The 19,304-nt window shown below is 34.5% G+C and overlaps 1 protein-coding gene across 1 annotated transcript; it reads left to right on the top strand.

Annotated features, from left to right (window-relative positions):
* The first annotated feature begins 5,641 nt into the window (after nt 1–5,641).
* On the top strand, nt 5,642–7,829 carry MYB24 (transcription factor RAX1). Its single transcript, XM_029098450.2, has 3 exons — nt 5,642–6,179; nt 6,276–6,405; nt 6,809–7,829. Exons 1-3 carry the CDS (start codon nt 6,044–6,046, stop codon nt 7,587–7,589), a joined length of 1,047 nt encoding a protein of 348 aa, XP_028954283.2. The 5' UTR covers nt 5,642–6,043; the 3' UTR covers nt 7,590–7,829.
* Nucleotides 7,830–19,304: the final 11,475 nt, after the last annotated feature.

The raw sequence follows: 19,304 nt of genomic DNA, 5'->3' as shown, positions 1-19,304 counted from the left end.
GGGATTATTTTAGGCTCCACATGTATGTTAGTTTTTTTCCTCCAAGGGTAAATGACCTATCTTATCCCCAACTTTCTAATTTGTTAATTTTTTATATTTCAACATTTTCTTTTCTCACAGTTTTGAAATTAATTTTTGTATAATCTACATTTTTATGAATGTTCTGATGTAAAATTTTGAAATCCCAAAAAGCAGTTGTCTAAAAAAAAATTCAAAACTGACTGTTGAATGATAATGGTACAGAAAATATGGGCGCAACAAAGTTACTGTTGGGCTTAGGGAAGTCAACAATGGTACAGAAAATATGTCCTATGGATGACATAACCTTGGCCAATGGGAAGTCGCCACGTGTAGGAAAAAACTTTACACTTAGGCCGGCCACCCCCTATAAATAGGTTATCTTCACCGTACTTTGGTAAGCTTTTGCTACGCATAAACACTCAATTTTTTTAGAGACATTGACTTAGGAATCGAAGATCCATTGACCAACCCCTACCTCGTGGGCACGTGTGGCTTTGGTTCTTGACCAAATGTGTTGTTTGTTTTGTAAGTACAAATTCGTAGAGATTAAAGACGACAAATTTTTGCAACCACAAAGTCTAACACTTACACTTATAGTTGGCTGCACATCTTTCAATTTTTAAATATTTTTTCAATAGGTTATAGTTTCAGACTCCGCATTGTAGTTTTCGTTATACAGTTGTGCAGATTCAGACTTTACATTGCATTTTATGTTTATTGTAGTCAAGTTATTCACATCTTAATTATAATGGACAAAAAGATGTGTGAGTCTGCGTGTGTGTAAATGTATATGTGCTCAAACATCAGACTCACACATTTATAAATCTAATGAGTGCTCAAATGTCAATCATTAGTGACTTAATGTACATGTCACATTTATACACAAACTAGTCCCATAGCATTTTTAATGGCCTCCTTAAATGAGCTCCTAACTAAAATTTAGCGAGAATATGGAAAAATTCATCTCCAAACACACATTCATCTTCTAAGATAGGGATTCTCCTGAAACCTCCTAACATTAATTACTGATATTCTAATAATAATTTAAATAAAAACTCTATTCCTACTAGTTATAACTACCTAAACTAGAGTGTCTGATTGGAGTATGTTTTTTAAGGGAGCTCCTAAACTAACTTTATGGTATTTTTAGCTAAAATTTAATTAAAAAATAGAGAGCACGATTGAAGATGCTCTCATGTATGAACCGTTCATTTTTTAGGTCCTCATTCATAAATCAACTAGTAAAAATTCGCTCAAATTGAAAATTCATTTAACCCTTAATTATTATTATGATTGTTTCATTATTTATTGTCAACATTGTGTTCGTATGTATATTACGTCATAATTAGATGACTGAATTATTTTTTATTTCAATAAATGTTTACAGGAATAATCTTTCAACAGTAATCTATAAAATGATATCGGTTTAGATTATGAGAAATTTCGGAGAGTGGGCCCATTGTAGTGGTTAGTGTCGTATTAAATTATTAATTGATTAGTGCTTGAGCATTATTACTAATCAACTATAAACCATAATGATATTTATTTGAAGTAATCGCACTAAAAAATGCAATTTTTTTTGTCAATGGTCAGAAAAATTGTCAATAATTAAAATTGAACATAAAAGATCTAACAATTGTGAAAATTAAATCTAAATTCTAAACAAGCTGTAGCACTTAGTACTGGTTTGGTACTGAGGTGCTTTTACAAAAGTGGGTATAAAAAAAAGCTGAGCTCAAAAAGGTGTTTGGTAAACACTAAAAAAAAGCTTATTTTCACAATTTTGAGTGAAAAAAAGCTGAAAACGTGAAGTAGCAAAAATGAATTTATTCTCACATCATATCAAAATCAATTTTTTTTTCAATGCACAACAATACCAAACCAGCCTTTAGTGCTACCTAGCAATGAAGATGTTATACATATAAAATCACAATTTTTTCTTCTTTTTATAACCATGTAGAGTGGTCATCATTCCTGTGCCAAACAATTTTTATTTTTTTGGCTTGCAAAATCATGTATCTAGCTGGCCAGGTAGGGTCCCTCGTACAAGTGATGCATTATTAGGCCTCTATTCCTATGGGTCACTCAGAAACCCAAATAGTAAACCTACGTATACTCGATGTATCCCAGTGAGGAAATGCTACAATGTACGAGAACTATCTCTGAAGATTGTTTGCCTTTTTAAAACTAGTTGTGTCAATAGCTATGATGCATCGTCAATCCAAGGAGGTGGTGTCTACGGTCCGGGCACCTGATCAGATGAATTTAAGGGTAAAAAATCTGATTGATGGGTCCAAACTATATCATCACTCTCATTAGTTACTCTGTGCATTTCAGGCACTGTACTCTAGCTACTAGATAACAATGATAATGATTATTGTGTAATGATTCTTTGATATGGATACATTTAATAAGAATTGCCAAAAAAACGTAAAAAGGCATAATCTCATCTTTTCATTACTTAAACTTCCTAAGTTTTCCTAATTATTGACCCTTTTTAGAACAAATCCACCCCTTCTAATTGCCAGGGTGATTGGGTGATTCAATTCATCAAAATTAACAAAATGAGCTCCAGCCCAAGCCCTAACCGGTCGGGCTAATCAGGCCAATCGCCCAACCCATCGCCTAAGGTCGTATGTGTAGGGGCGACGTCAGTTGTGTTCTCTCTTCCTCAATCCCCCAAAAATGGAATTGGAGGCGATGAGCAAGCTCCATAATCTGCAGTGCGATGTGGTGTTTCTAATGGCAGTGGCAATGTCAAATACGTATTGACACCCACCTTTTAATTATCGGTCATTAAATCGAATGAATTATAGAAAATGAAAGAACAAAAATTAAAAAGGGATGTGTGAAAAGTAAAAAGAGATGTGGATGGCACCACCCTATTGTATAAGGATAAATGCATCATGACCTATGGATAAAACAATATCTTGACACGAAAATTGTGATATTGTGATGTGTGAAGATAATATGTACTGCTCTTAACATAATTTGGTTCGAGGAACCCCCGATGTAATCTCTGATTTTCTCGTTGAGGGTAGTACTTCTTTGTAATCTTTATTGGTGTGGGATGCTCTTTTTCTCTTCGTCCGGGTTGAAATTCTGGAAAGATTTTTATCGAGGCCCATTATATACACCCTATCTTCAATGTTATACGCATTCAATTTCTTCATCGTTGAATATTGTACTTTCATTAAAAAAAATGCAGTGAAGGATTATGAAGAACATCTTTCATTATTTTGAATGGGAATTGTTATTTGCACTCCAAAAATCTCATTTTGCACTCCAAACTTTCTATAATTAGAAAGAAAAATACACTTGTGAGGAGTGTAGAATGAGATTTTTAGAGTGCTAATAACAGTTCCCTTTTGCATAAGAAAATAAAACCTATATGTGTATCATAAACTGTGTTAAACTTAACTGCACTTTTCTAGTCAAGTTTGTATAAGCTAGAGCCACATATTGTCAACCATGCAAATCAGTGGCGGATTTAGGATTCTAATATTGAGTGGTCCTGGTATAAAAGTTAAAAAATAAAGAAAGAAAGTAACATTGGACAATTAAACGATAAACTACAAACTTTTCATTCATAATATTTGTACAAACTACAAAAACTTAAATTTGTCCACGACAAGGTTTCATACTCTAAAAACGTGTCATAATAGTTTCATTGTCAATACAAGAAAAAACAGATCGATGATGATTTTGAACTAGCTAAAATTGGAGTTGAGCTATCCGGACTAGGATTGGAACTATCCAAAATTAGAGTTGAACTAATTGAAATAGGATTGTCCAAGCTAATCGTTGATGATTTTTGCTTATAATCTCGTTCCATACTTCTAATTTCTACACATATCAATTAACCAAAACAAAAAACTATATCAATTGATGAAGCCAAAAAAAAAAAAATGAACTAACCACCACATGATCCAAACAATATAAAAAAATCATAACAAATTAACAATAACTATAATCTATTATGAATTTAATTTTCCATCCAATACACATCAATTTTAACATCTTATATGATTAATTTAGAATAAAATAGAAAGCTTACTTAAATTCATAAATTAGGGGATTAAGTGGTGGTGGAGACTAGAGGGAAGTGAACCATATGGCGGTCATGGAGAGGAAACAGAGGGAGATGTAAAGCAGCCGGTGGCCTGGGATCGGTTAGGTGGGGTTAGAGGAAAAAAGAAATTGGAAATGAGAATTACCCAATTAGAGAAAATGAATGCAAAATGGGATTGGGTGGAGATCTCTGGTAGGAAGAAACAGAAAAGATTCTCTTTATTTGTTTTTAATTAAAAAGGGTCTCATTCACATGGCTTAATAAGAAGACTTGCTTTTGATTATTTGTTTTAAATAGCTTGGCTCAAAAAGACGTCATTTCATTAGTCATTTGCTGAACCTACAGTAACCGGTCCGCTGCTACACTCTTCTCCTCCACTACATGCCCAACATGGGTGATCCCTGGAGGTCCTCACAGCCACATTCCAGTTTCTGAGTGGTCTGGGATCACTTGGGTTCCTTAATGCATCCGCCATTGATTCCAACAACCCTTAAGTCGAGTTATCGACAATATCAATATATCGATCACATGTTCGCATATTTAAAATACAATTAAGCAGAGAAAAATTAGAGCTAAACATATTTTACATTATCCACTCGCCTTAAGTGATTTTCAAAATAGGCCAAATTAAAGGTTCCAATTTTATCATCTTACCAATTTATGTTTGTTGTTTATTCCACCGTACGATCCTCTTTTTAATGGATGAACTAGAAGATGTGGGATCCTTTTCTATGCATGGAAGTCACACTTACACAAATCTAATGAGAAAACTGTGTAATTAGTTATGTATAATGAAGCATTGACTTTAAGAGAAGCCGAAGCTCCCCGATGCCAGTTTTGGCCCATATGCCGCAAGTATATGGTTTTCACACCAACTCAGATATGAGTCATATTTCATATAGTGATGTGCGGAAATTAAAACTTGAATTGTCTTTTACATTATTCCAAACTTGAATTAGGTGTTAAATTAGACAATCTCCAAAGGAAATGTTAAATTATAAAAGTCAAAATACAATTGATGACTAATGTTGCAATCTGAAGTTTTATGTTAAATTTAATCATTTTCCAACGGAATTGTTAAATGTTATTTTATTATTTAAATAGAGTTTAAATACTTGTAGTACTTTAAAAAAATGTTAAAACAAAACTTTTATTGGTTGAAATGTTAGTAGAATAAGAGACCACCATTAAAATGAATTAAAAATAAATTTGACGATGATGTCAATTTTGACATTAAATTACAAAACCTTCAAATCCAGTTAGCAAATAACATTTCGGTTAGAGATTTTTAATGTCAAATATGCATAATAACATTTCACCTATGATTTTGACATCTTTTTTGAAGATGCTCTTATTAAGTTGAAAATTTATATCATGTTGATTTTATTTACAAAGGCTATTAATTTCAAAGTTCCATACAAAGTTAATGTATATCTAGGTAGTAGCTAGTACTTGGGATTATGATTTGGAAAAATGTCAAAATGTCGGAGGCCTCTAGCCATCACTTCAATTGCCTATATATTTTGTTTCTACTTAGTAGAAAACTTTGGATACTTTCTTTGGGAAAAGACGTATGAGAGTGAGGTTGATGATGATAAATGATGATTTGTGGAGTGCCAACATATATGAGATGGAAAGTTAGAAAGTTCGATTAGCGCTAATTGGCATAGGGAGTTAGAAATCTGATGATTGAGCATTGCCTCTCGTTTTGACTTAAAAGCCTATCACTGAATAAAATAATAATTTTTTCTAGTGTGCTACGCTGTCCAAACCCTTATATACCACTATTATTAAGGCATATCATCGCCCAAACCCAAAATCCATTTCAAAAGGTGAGACCTTTGGTTCCTCAATAGAGTTTAGGTCATACCCAAGAGATCTAAAGCGAGACTTCTCTCCCACAGAGAGAGAGAGAGAGAGAGAGAGAGAGAGAGAGAGAGAGAGAGAGAGATGGGGAGGGCTCCTTGTTGCGACAAAGCAAACGTGAAGAAGGGACCATGGTCACCAGAAGAAGATTCAAAGCTAAAAGAGTACATAGAGAAGTATGGGACTGGTGGGAATTGGATTGCTCTCCCACAGAAAGCTGGTAAGGTTTCAATTCTTCTCTTTCTCTCTCTCTCTCTCTCTCTCTCTCTCTCTCGTTATTTATGTTTGAGTTAATTAAATTGGGTGTTTGGATCAGGTCTGAAGAGATGTGGGAAAAGCTGCAGATTGAGATGGCTTAACTATCTGAGGCCAAACATCAAACATGGAGAATTCTCTGATGAGGAAGACAGGATAATATGCAGCCTCTTTGCTAGTATTGGAAGCAGGTACTTCTCTATTCTAACTATATATTAATTCATTTATCTTTTTACCTAATTTCAAATTCAGTAACTATAACATCGAGTCTACTTTTCTTTTTTCCTTAATTATCAACTGCAGTCATGAAAGATGTTTGATGAAACCTATCCAAAATCAGTAACAAAGAAAAGGAAAAAGAGGAAAGAGAAAAGACAGATTAGTTCATGTTTTTTTCCTTATTTAATCTGGTTTACAAAAACTGCATTCATCAAGAATCTGGTATTTTTGGATATTTTCACTGCATGCATGCCAAGTTTGGATCTAGCATCAACAGCTGTTAAGGGAAAGCCAGAATAAATTTTTGGTTCATCTGGAACTTAATGAACAATTATGTGTAATTAGCAATTAATTAATTATAACTAAATTAAACAGGTGGTCAGTTATAGCTGCTCAGCTGCCAGGCAGGACTGACAACGATATCAAGAACTACTGGAACACCAAGCTCAAGAAGAAGCTCATGGGGATGCATATGGGTCCTCCTCGACCTCACAACCACCATAAAAATTTACTAAAGCCTCCCCCATTTCCTTCTTCCTCTCATCACAATTACCAAAACCAACCATTAATTCCATCTGAACCTCTATCGTCGCTGTACAAAGACCTAAGCAATTACAACAGATCTTTCTTAGGGTTTGAAGCGCCAGTGCCATTGCCACCACAAGTTTCGCTGACGTCCAATAATTTCTCAAACATTTCCACCAACTCTTCTATTTTTCAAACCCTAAATTACCCAGCTGGAGTGAAGGAAAATAACAATAATAATAACCTCCTCGTGTTTGGAAGTGAAGGGAGTTGCAGTACTTCGTCTGATGGAAGCTGTAATAATCAGATCAGCTATGACTACTGCAGCAGATCAGAGATTAATAACATCAAACAAGAAGAAATGGGTTTTGATCATCAGGGCTTCATGATGCTTAACTATGGCAACCAATGGACCGAAAGGCCAAATGGGTTTTATTTTGGATCAGAAAACAACACATTAGAATTTACTGATCTGGACGAAGATGTTAAGCAGCAGCTGATTAGTACTAGAAGTAAAAATAATTATAATAATAATACTATTATAAATGAGTCCTCTAAGTCTAACAGCTTATTATTCAATGTTAATGAAAGCAAGACAGAAGATGATGAGAAGGTCATGTATTTCTACTGAAGTTACTGAATGCTAGTAGCTGCTGAATGCTGAAGAGTTATTGAGTCTACTGACTGACTGTTATAAGTAAAAATGATCAGAAGGATTTGATGGGGTATGGTGTGGTGGTGGGGGAGATATGCAGAAAGATTGACTCAGTGGACCTCTATTCTATATGTTTCTGAACTCTGAATCTGATGATATATGAAATGAAACATTTCTTTTTTTGACAGTACATGGTAATAAAGCCCTTTTTAATTATTTTGTTTGTGCATTTCTTTTCGGGAGGATGTGAATGATGATGATGATTATGATGTTATGTTGTTGTACGGGTCCTTCACTGCAACTTCATTTCAGAAATAAAAATGTGTTATGAAAGCTAGAAAGAACAGGAATCTTATGCAAACACGAACTGAATCAACCAAGGCGTGCTATGTTATTTTGTTGTTTTTCATTTTTTAAAGCTTCATTTGTATAATTGATAATGGTGACTTTTAAGAATCCTGAAGCTTATATGTGTCAGCAAGTGTGTGTTAATTTTATGTGTCTAAATAGGGATGTGTTATCCACACATCTCATTTTACTTCTTACACACTCCTTGTTAATTTCTATCCGTTGATGTTTTTTAATTCATCCGATCCGACGGCTGAAAATTAGAAGGGTGTGTGAATATCACTCCTAAATAATATCACTAAAACCATACATTTCTAGTCAAATAACAAAACTACTACTGAGTAACACTTGTTCTTCAAAATGAAATAAAGGTTTTTTTTTTTTTGTGTTGGTATGTGGAGGGGGTGCATTACTGTTGCTTGGTAGTAAGGTTTTTTTTTTGGACGATGGTAGTAAGGTTAATCACAGAATCTTTTATATCAGATTGGAAGTGGGAACTTGCTTACTTCCAGATAATTAAAGACAAAAAGATGATGCTGTAAATTTTGGAGTTTTGCAAAAGGCTCGAGCTCTAAAATCTGGTTTATTATTAATAAAATCATAATCTCAGTAATCTCGATAAACGACATATCTCATATTATATTTTGTGTAATAGTTAAAATCCTAGGGCCATGAAGTTATTATATTTGTTAATGTGTGTCTTGATCAGTCCACAACCGATTGTCTGTAAGGCGGCATGCCATGATGATAAGAACTAAGAAGGGGTTACCAGGAGCAGTAGTACTGTTAATGACACTACAAATAAAATTGGTTTCAGCAAGAAACAAGGTAATGAGTACTATTGATTAGACTATACATTTGGAGAGGCAGAATTCATTCATGAGGTAAAAAAATACTAAAAAGACTCTTAAAAATGAAATTTTTTATGAATTATCTGTTCTTTTATATTTTTTATATAATATTTTATAATATTGATACAAAAATTCATATTAAATTTTGAGGTGGTAAAAAATTCATAGAGAGCTCCACTTTCAGAAAGGGGTGTGCTATCCACACGTCCCAAATTACTTCTCACACACCCCTTGTTAATTTCTGTCCGTTGATCTTCTTTAATTCATCCGATCCGACGACCGAAAATTAAAAGGATGTGTGAGAAGTAAAATGGGGTGTGTGGATATCACACCCCTTTCAAAAAATCTCCTTGACATCTTCATGAGGTTCTTTAAAATAAGTTGTATTTTTATAAACATAAAGAAATAAAATACTGTCCATTGAAACGAAACACCGTTTGAGCTCAAAAATTAACCAGGAAAAGAAAAAGCAAAAGAAGGTTTCTAAAATATTTAGCCAATGGTAGAGTCATCAAACTTATGCTACAATAATTTTCATATGTCAATTTATGCCTCACTATATATTTTGTCAATAACAAAGCTGAATTCAAGTCTAAATCAATCAAATATTGTCACGTTAAAAATATGGCCCTATCATTTGGTAAATAAAAATTCTTGAACAAATTTAGTGTCCCAGGCATATGAACCTTAATTACTTTAACTCTAAATAGATCTAAATAGAGGATCATATGTTTATGAATACTTACTTCATAACTTAAATCTTGATTTTTTTTTTCTCTTCTTTTCACTTTTATATTTTCATTCAAAACCCTATACAATAATAACCGAAAAGGTGCACACACCTATTTTTACTTCTCACACATCCCTCTCAATTTTTTGCTGTTAGATTGAATGAATTGAAGAAGATCAATGGACAAAATTAACAAGGGTGTGTGAAAGGTAAAAATGAATGTGTGACTAACACAACCCTTACCCAAACCCCTCTAACTAAACACTTATAAAAATCAAACTATAGGGAAAAGAAACTGGCTCACCTACAATAGGGTCAAAGGTTTTCTTCTTCAAAATGTATATTTGATGAGATATTTACAAGTACTAAGAAATGTAGAATAAATTAGTTTAAAAATAAACTATCATTAAAATGCACATGAACATTACAAAGCTGTGAATTTAAGGATTTACAAATGGTTCATTTCAAGTAGTCATTTGTAAACCCTCTCAATGTGTTTATCAAGTACATTTCAAATTTCTTCAACAATTATTTTTGTAGTGCATTTTTAGTTAAATTAGTTTAAGTTTCCAAATGCATGCAAATCCCTCATCAAAATGTTTTTGTATATCAAAAAAAGTTTTGAATAGCTTATTTTTTAATAGCCCCAAATACATTCAAATTGTTTTAAATTCTTTGAGCGATTGGACTTAACATATATGCATGTGGAAAGAAAATTTTGAATAGCTTATTTTTTAATAGCCCCTAATACTTCAAATTGTTTTAAAATTCTTTAAGCGATTGGACTTAACATATATGCATGTGGAAAATGTTCTTTTGTGGAAAAACATGCACTACAGAAAATAACTTGTACAGAAGATCAATCACAATCAAACTAACCACAGCATCATCTGGAAGGAGGCCAATGAGGGCCATGGGGTGCCATGTTTCATGCCAAAAAAATGTAGAGTTTCCATCACCAATTATATGCCTAAAGAAATCCCTAACTTTTGTCCCTAAACTTTACTTTTTTCAATTCCATGAACAAACACTAAACTAGAGTAGAGGGTCAATGGACCAAAGCAAAAGCAAAGCCCCTTCATAAAATTGGCTTTAAAATTAGAGTAAATTGTAGCTATGGTCCCTGAACTTTACTCAAATTGGAGCAATGGTCCTTCAACTAAAAATCCATTACCATTGGTCCTTCAACTCATTAAAACGTGTAGCTATGGTCCCTCAACTAAAAATCCATTACCTTTGGTCCCTCAATTTTAATTCAACTGGAGAAATGATCCCTAAACTTTATCCAAATTGTAGCTATGGTCCTTCAAACATAACTCGTTTTGACAAAAATTTTTACGTAGTTGACAAAAATGACCATAATTACACACTTTGATGAGTTGAGGAACCCTAATTAAATAAATGGTTATTCCAACATAACATATTTTGACAAAATTTTGAAGAAATTAATGAAAAGGACTATAGCTACACATTTTGATAAGTTGAGGGACCAATGGTAATGGATTTTTAGTTGAGGGACCATTGCTCCAATTTGAGTAAAGTTCAGGGACCATTGCTACAATTTACTCTTAAAATTAATCCAATCCTCCCAAATATGATTGAGCTTTTTGATGAAAACTAGTAAATAAGACAAACAGAATGCAGAAGAAGAATACGCAACACGCAAACAAACTTGAAGCTTCTCAAAATGTTTTTGTGTATCAAAGAAAGTTTTGAAGAGCTTCTTTTTTAATAGCCCCAAATACATTCAAAATATTTTAAAATTATTTAAGCTACTGGGCTTAACATGTATGTGAAAAATGTTATTTTGTGAAGATGTTAAATTCCAATGGGAAAAACATGCGCCCACTTCCATTCTTCAAAAGAAATTAAATAAACAATTCATGATTAGGGGTGACAATTCATATTAATAAGTCGTGTTTGGATCTTTTGAAGATAGTGTGTTAATTCATGTTTGGGGACTAAACACAATGTCTGAAATAAATATGCCTTGTTTAATTCATTTAGTTAACATATCATATGTAACACAACATGATTCTTCTAACCTGTTTATTGTAATGCAAATCTTAACCATCAAAGTTTCGTTCTTTTGCTTTCTTTTTGCCAAATGATAGGATCTCATTATAAGAAAATAGAAACACTTGCGTCTTCTGCCAAAATACTGAAAATTCAACTAAACTAAAAGTAAATTCAACAAAGCAAAAGAGGCAAGTGAGCATACTATCTTATTGCACGAGCAAGCGGAACAAAGAAATCACCATGGTCCTTAGTTATATATTGACCTAAAGTCTGTATATCAAACACCCCTGAGGAATTGCTCTTCTCTACATAGATCAGCTATCATATCTTGTTCCCCCTTTATTATCTTCCCCAGCACCGATCGATACAGTTTCCACCTTGTACATGCATGGAGCCTTCCTCAAAAGAAAAATAAAGCAAAATAACAAGGTGGGGTTCATATTGTAGCTAGACTCGGTATTTTCTGACACAACACGAAAACAACACGAAAATAACAGGTTTCGGGTCAACACGATAACTTATCGGGTCATTATCGGGTGACTCATTAAAAACCCGTTAATAACAGGTTCTTAACGGGTATACATGCAGGTAACACGTGGGCCCGTTTCAACCCGTTAAGAAAAAATTTATTTTGATAATTTTAAAGTTTAATTACTAAAAGATTTATTATAAAGTACAATAGCCATATTAATATATACAATATATTCTATATTAAATATATAGTTTTGTATTATTATTCTATATAAGTTTTAAAAAAAAAAAAATTTGTCATTATTTATTTTTATTATGAGAGTTCCTTATTATCATTACTAGGATAAATTTTACTTAACATGTTGTTGTCCAAAATTAAAATAAACTATAATAGTATTTGTATAGGTAAGAACTAAGAAAACATACATACACATGAAAAATATGAAAAAATATATAAACACTCGTGATTCATCATTATTCCTCCACGAATAGATAATGGTTACACTTGCATTATCGTTTAGATTTTTAAAATCCTCCAAACCTTCGTGAATAATGTTTTTTATTTGAGGGCAAAATTAATAATAATTATTGTAGAAGTGTAAAAAATGTAAAAAAAAAAAAATATACAATCACTCATAGTGACAAACTTTACAATTTTCATGAAGGGGTTAGCTTTGAAATCCGACACTATAATTCATAAACCTTAAATTTATATTTAACCGTCGATTGTCATTTACGCTTTATTCTTCTTACTGAATTTCATTTTAAAATTTTTTTTTTTGAAAACATGATCATCTGGTGGATGTAAGAAGATGAATGGTTAAGATCTTGGATATCACGTTTCGATATTTACGGTTAACTGAAATATGAGTCGATGTCATAATATTTTCACTAACCATAAAACTCTGAATATAATATCAACGATCCAAACCGTTCATCTTCCTGCATCCTCTAATAGATCAAGTTTTCAAAAAAGAAAATCTAAAAAAAAAACAAATTGATGAGAACAATGAAGCGTAAATGTAAACAACAATAAACGATTAAATTTTGATCTATGATTTATATAATTATAGTGGTGAATTTCGAAGTTAAGCTATTCATGAAAGTTGTAAAGCTTGTCATTATGAGCGTTTACATATTTTTTCTATATTTATTTTACACTTCTATATTAATTAAAAAAAATATTAAAGACTTTAGGTAAGTGAAAATGTACTTAAAAGAAAATTACGTTTTTATGTTTTGGATGTGACAATATGATATGTATGTACTTATTTAGTATTATGTTTTTTATTTTATTATTTATTGGTTTAAAATATATTTTTCTTAACAGGTAACGGGTCAGGTCATATTACTTGTTAATATTATCGGGTCAATTTCGGGTCAGGTCATTTTACCCGTTTATTTTAACGAATTTTACACGATATGACCCGTTAAGATATCGGATATAACACGAACACGGAAAACACGACACGAATATCAGGTCTAATTGTAGCCAGCAGAGTTCGATTTAGACATGTATTTTATTGAAGTGACAGGGAATCCCTATCGGAAAGCAGTCCAAAGCTCTCCAAATTTGCATGATGCAACACAATATCTCTGTCAGTCATATGCGCCGGACCAGATTTATTAAAGTGGGAGCAGTTGACGGGTGGCCTATAAACGCTGCAGCCTTGAAAATTTGTTTCATGTAATATATTCAATAATTTGTCATTTTTAGTGAAAATTTCAATAATCCCAATAAAATCTCACTACTTATTAATATTATACTTAAAATATGATTTCTCCCCTATTTCACCGCATTGTTTGTCCATCTGCGTCTAACTTGAGCTTCAATTTGATTAAACAAATTGCCTCTTGCCAGGGTTAGGGTTTTGTTTTATTAATTGATTTTTCAACTTGATTAATTTTTAAACAGTGGGGGAAAGCTTGTCTGGGAATGTCTTTTCTATTTAATTTCCATTATTTAAAAGCTTCTGTTTAATTATTTAGAGGATGGTGATCTGTTGTCAATAAACGAAAGAGGATTAACAGATAGGGTTTTGAAGTCAGAGGATTAACAGAACAGAAAAGAGCCAATTTATTCAATTATGAATAATCTGTAGCCCTTTTCCACTAATTGGAGAAACTTATTGACTATTGTCCGTGACCTTGATTTTATCAGCTGGTTATAAAAACTTTAGCTATTTATGTCACGTATTTCTCAATGAAATCGATGATCTTTGAGTACAGACATACCTAGCTACTCTATATATGTTACAATATCTTCCCCCATGAAATTATTATCATTATCTCCCTTGGTAAACCAGTAGTTGACTTGATCAAAATGATATAAACAACAATTGTTCCACTTTAATCATGTTGTGCTTATGAGTAGATCTAGACTTAGTTAAGTTAGCTAGAGTAATGTACTCTTTCTTTTCACTCAAGTTTAAATCTTACTCTCCGTAATTTAAATAAATTTAATGTACATTATTCTATCATTTGTAAAAAATAAAAAATAAAAAAAAATAAAAAAATAAAAAAAATAAAAAAGTATACTGCTTCCGCATATTCATTCATGGTAAATTATTTTTTTATATAAAAAAAAAAAATTCAAGCATCACATTATTCTAAAAACAAAACAGTACTCTTTGCAAAATACATAATCTAACAAATTTCATGATCAACTACAAAATTAGAATGCGTTAAAATCAGAAACCTAGATGCAATACTCTTTGCAAATCCTAGTTAACGGTTGGTTGGAATCTAATTCACTATCTATGGAGAGGGCACACTAATCACTTTTTACTTAAATCTATTGAAATTTTGGCTAAACTTACATGGCACGAGTATGTGCAAGTTTATAGAGAGCTCTCCAATGGATAACATGAAAACCCACCAAAGGCACATATGCAGATGCAGAGATAATGGCACAAATACGTGCAATTTAACAGAGAGCTCTCAAATGGACAACATGAATGCGCTTTGCAAAAGTTGATATCGAAGGCGATTTTCCGAAATCCTAGTACATGCAACAAAAAAGGAGATACAAATTCCGTGGCATATTTCATCCTTCATCAAAGATGTCTATTATCAACTGAAGCAGATTCCACATAACACGCGATTGATCATATGTTTAGAGAAGACAACATTTATGCTAATAGCTTTGCCAAAAGTGGCACATAACTATAGTAAATCTTGTGTTTGGTGCAATAATTTTCGTCATGTGATATGTTGATGCACAAAATCAGTGAGGATTTTGGTACAACAGAAAGTGTTAAGTTTATGACATTCGCTAGATTGCTCCGGTCACTAGTATGGATAAGTATGTAAATGGATAGAGACAGGGAAGCAAACATAAGATGTACGTGGTTCACCCAGATTGGCTACGTCCACGGAGTAGAGGAGTTCTCATTAATTGTGAAGGGTTTACACAAGTACATAGGTTCAAGCTCTCATTTTGTGAGTACTAGTGAATGATTTAGTACAAATGACATTAGGAAATATTGTGAGAGAATGATCTCTATTTATAGAAGAGAGTTTCTAGTTTCATTCTGACATTGACACGTGTCGTGTTGTGATTGGCTTCTGATGTTGACACGTGTCGCGCTATGATTGGCTTCTGATGTCGACACGTGTCGTGCTGTGATTGGCCTCCTGGTTGGAGGGAAACTCTTCTGGGTCATTGACGGTATAACGTTGACCGATGCTCAGTAGTTTCGGGATTGGTCAAGTATGGTACAAACAGTGCTCCCCTAAGTTCCCGAGTGAGGGAAGCTCCTCGGTTGGGGACTTGCAAGTTCCAAGCTATTGAGTAATCACAAAACTTCTAAGTAACGAAGTGTGGTATCATTTTCACTTGCCTTATCTGTCTCATATGTAGATGTGGCATCTTCTCTGGAAGTACTTTTCCTCCATCCAAGGGTGGTATCTTTAACCGATGAAGATGCCCAAGGTAATGTATCAATTTCACTTGAAGCTTACTTGTAGTTTCGGGCTTGGTCAAGTGCGATACAAACCCTATAGTAGGAGTCCCCCAAGTCGCCGAGCTAGGAGATTTGCCGAATGAGGTAACAGACAAGGTAAGCAATCAGACTTCCAAGCAAGCAACCTGGATCGGAGGTTCGACTTCGGCTTCTGGTTAATTGTTCTCATTCTCCTTGTGTCGTAAATAGCACCAAGGATAAGGAGAAGCAAATGAAGAAGAGATGATATGAGATACTTCTTCTTTTGAAGAAGTAACTTTCCACAGGCTTATTCTTGAACTAGGCTGGAGGGTTTTCTGGTTTCCTCCAGAGTATAAGGCCGACTCAAGAATTTAAGGGTAAAAAGAAGTCCATCAAATATAGAGTACGTTCGACCCTGATGATATGAGATACTTTTGCTTTTGACAAAGTAGTGGATGTATCGGCACGTGTTCTATTACGCTTGTCTCCACATGCTTTCTTGTATCCTTCTCACTTGCCCTATCTGTTCCTCAGGCAGATGTGGTATATTCTCTGGAAGCATAAGATGTTGAAGATGAGTACTCGAGAACAATGCCAGGTAAGTAATCAGGCAAGGGGTTCCAAGCAGTCAGTTCCTGACTGGAAGTTTGATTCCAAGTGCTGACTGATTGCTCTCTTTCTCCTTGTCTTGTAGGTAAGAACAAAGCCAAAGGAAAAGATAGGGAAAAAGCATGATATGGGATACTCTTGCTTTTAACCTTGATGATATGAGATACTCTTGCTCTGGTGTGGCTTATTTGTAGAGGTATTATCGGGAGGAAAAGAAGCTGAGTATTTCGAGAGACTCTGCTGAGAATGCCCTCTCGGATGTGAAGAAAATTTGAGCATTTTTTTTTATTTGCAAGTTTGCCTGGCTGTGGAGGATGGAGGTTGACATATATAGGAGTCTCCCTAACAACAAGTAGTAATGCTATTCCTTTACCCTTCTTGGTCATAGTAATGTAGTGGGAGTTGCAAGCTTCACGTGTTTTAACTTTGTCAGAGCACTTTGAAAAAGTGGTCTGTGGTATCTAGAAAGCTGATGTTGCGTGTGAAGATTGCAGATAAGTTTTATCCAAGGAAATCTGGCTCTCGAAGTTCGGAGAGCAGTGCCTCTTCGGTTTTCGAACAAGCAATCCTGTCGGGGATGTGGCTCTCGAGATTCAGAGAACTGTGCCTTTTCGATTTTTGAGAAAGCAATCTTGTTGGGAGTCTGGCTCTCGAGATTCGGAGAGCAGTGTCTCTTCGATTTTTGAGAAAGTAATCCTGTTGGGAGTCTAGCTCTCGAGATTCGGAGGGTGGTGCCTCTTCGATTTTTGAGCACGTAATCCTGTTGGGAGTCTAGCTCTTGAGATTCGAAGAGCAGTGCCTCTTCGATTTTTGAGAAAGCAATCCTGTTGGGAGTCTGACTCTTGAGATTCGGAGAGCAGTGTCTCTTCGATTTTTGAGAAAGTAATCTTGTTGGGAGTCTGGCTCTTGAGATTCGGAGGGCGGTGCCTCTTCGATTTTTTAGCAAGCAATCTTGTTAGGAGTGTTTTCTCGAATGTGAGTGAAGGTTGGGCATTTTTGCCAGTCTGCCTTGCCACGGAGCACGGAGGTTGACACACATTGGGACTTTCTAGTTATCAAGCAGTGGTGCTGTGCCTTTACCCTTGTGGGTAATAGTAGGGTAGTTGGACCTTCAAAATTTATGTGTCTAAACTTTGTCAGAGATCTTTGGCAAAGTTATCTGTGGTACCCGATGAGTTGACGTTGCGTGTGGAAAGTAATGCCTGTTCAGAATCTGAAGAGTGGTGCCTCTTCGATTTTTGAACCAACGACCATGTTGCCCTTTCTTTTATAAGGGCACCAATTGTGTGCAAGAAGTACATTCAGAGAGTTATTGCTTGTAGGAATTTTCCCTTTACTTCAGAGATTTATTACACCTCATTTCTCTTTCATCATTTCTAAGAATGTCTGGCCCATCCGACCTTCGTTTTGACTTGAACTTTGGTGAAAAGGCAGCCATGCCTTCTCAAGACAACATATGGTGCCCCTCCTTCTTATCCCCTACTGGTCCTCTTACCATTGGGGACTCTATGATGAAGAATAATATGACCGCTGCGGTGGTGGCTAGGAACCTTCTCACTCCCAAAGATAACAAATTACTTTCCAAACGGTCTGATGAGTTGGCTGTTAAGGATTCTCTGGCTCTCAGTGTTCAGTGTGCAGGTTCTGTGTCTAATATGGCCCAAAGCCTATTTGCTCGAACCCGCCAAGTTGAATCATTGGCGGCTGAAGTGATAAGTCTCAAACAGGAGATCAGAGGGCTCAAGCATGAGAATAAACAGTTGCACAGGCTCGCACATGACTATGCTACAAACATAAAGATGAAGCTTGACCAGCTGCAGGAATCTGATGGTCAGATTTTGCTTGATCATTAAAGGTTTGTGGGTTTGTTCCAAAGACATTTATTGCCTTCGTCTTCTGAGGCTGTACCGCGTAATGAAGCTCTGAATGATCAACCTTCGGTGCCTCCTCCTTCTGGGGTTCTGCCCAGTACTGAGGCTCCGAATGATCACCCTCCAGTGCCTACTATTTATGGGGCTCTACCAACTGCTGAGACTTCTCATGAGCAACCTTTGTGAAGGCTCTCTCTTGTTTGTTTATTTTGATTCATGTATATGTACATATTTGTAACTTATCGGAGATATCAATAAACAAGCTTTGCTTCATTTCAACGTATTGTGTTAAATACACCAAGTCCTTCTTCACTAAGTTCTTTGAATTTTTTTCTTTTGTTGAAGCTTGTATGTTGAACCTTTGAGAGTGAAGCATGTATGTTGAGGTAGTGCTCCCTTAATTTCCTGAGTGAGGAAAACTTCTGGGTTAGAGACTTGAAAAATCCAAGTCACTTAGTGGTCGTGGGACTTCTGAGTATCAAGGTGCAGTAGCATATGGTAGGTGTCCCCCAAGTCTCCGGTCGAGGGAGTTGACAAATGAGGCATTTCCTTTCTAAGTGGTAGCCTAAAACTCCTCCTTCGTATATATTTGTTATGAAAGTTGTTAGGCCCAAAAAATGGGAGGCCTAGGCAATTTATTTTTTTTCGAATTTTTGAATTTTGAATTTTTTTTTTTTTTTGAATTTTTGAATTTTTGAATTTTTGAATTTTTGAATTTCTATATATATATATATATATTAGCTTTGTAGGTGAAGCTTTGGTGTTAAAGCTTTGTAGGTGAAGCTTTGTGGTTGAAGCTTTGTTGGGCACCATGAATTGATTTTGCTTCACACTATCTTGATCAAGATAGTGTGAAGCTTTTGTAG

This window comes from Malus domestica, chromosome 03, assembly GCF_042453785.1.
Source record: "Malus domestica chromosome 03, GDT2T_hap1".
NCBI lineage: Eukaryota > Viridiplantae > Streptophyta > Magnoliopsida > Rosales > Rosaceae > Malus > Malus domestica.
Note: the sequence above shows the minus strand (reverse complement) of the source record. Positions and strands in the feature narration are given on the sequence as shown.

What these genes read in the sequence shown, in the direction of transcription:
- MYB24 (XM_029098450.2), top strand. Translation starts at nt 6,044, where the DNA reads ATGGGGAGGGCTCCTTGTTGCGACAAAGCAAACGTGAAGAAGGGACCA. An exon ending in TGCTCTCCCACAGAAAGCTG is followed by an intron (nt 6,180 to 6,275) that starts GTAAGGTTTCAA and finishes TGTTTGGATCAG; the next exon opens with GTCTGAAGAGATGTGGGAAA. An exon ending in TTTGCTAGTATTGGAAGCAG is followed by an intron (nt 6,406 to 6,808) that starts GTACTTCTCTAT and finishes TAAATTAAACAG; the next exon opens with GTGGTCAGTTATAGCTGCTC.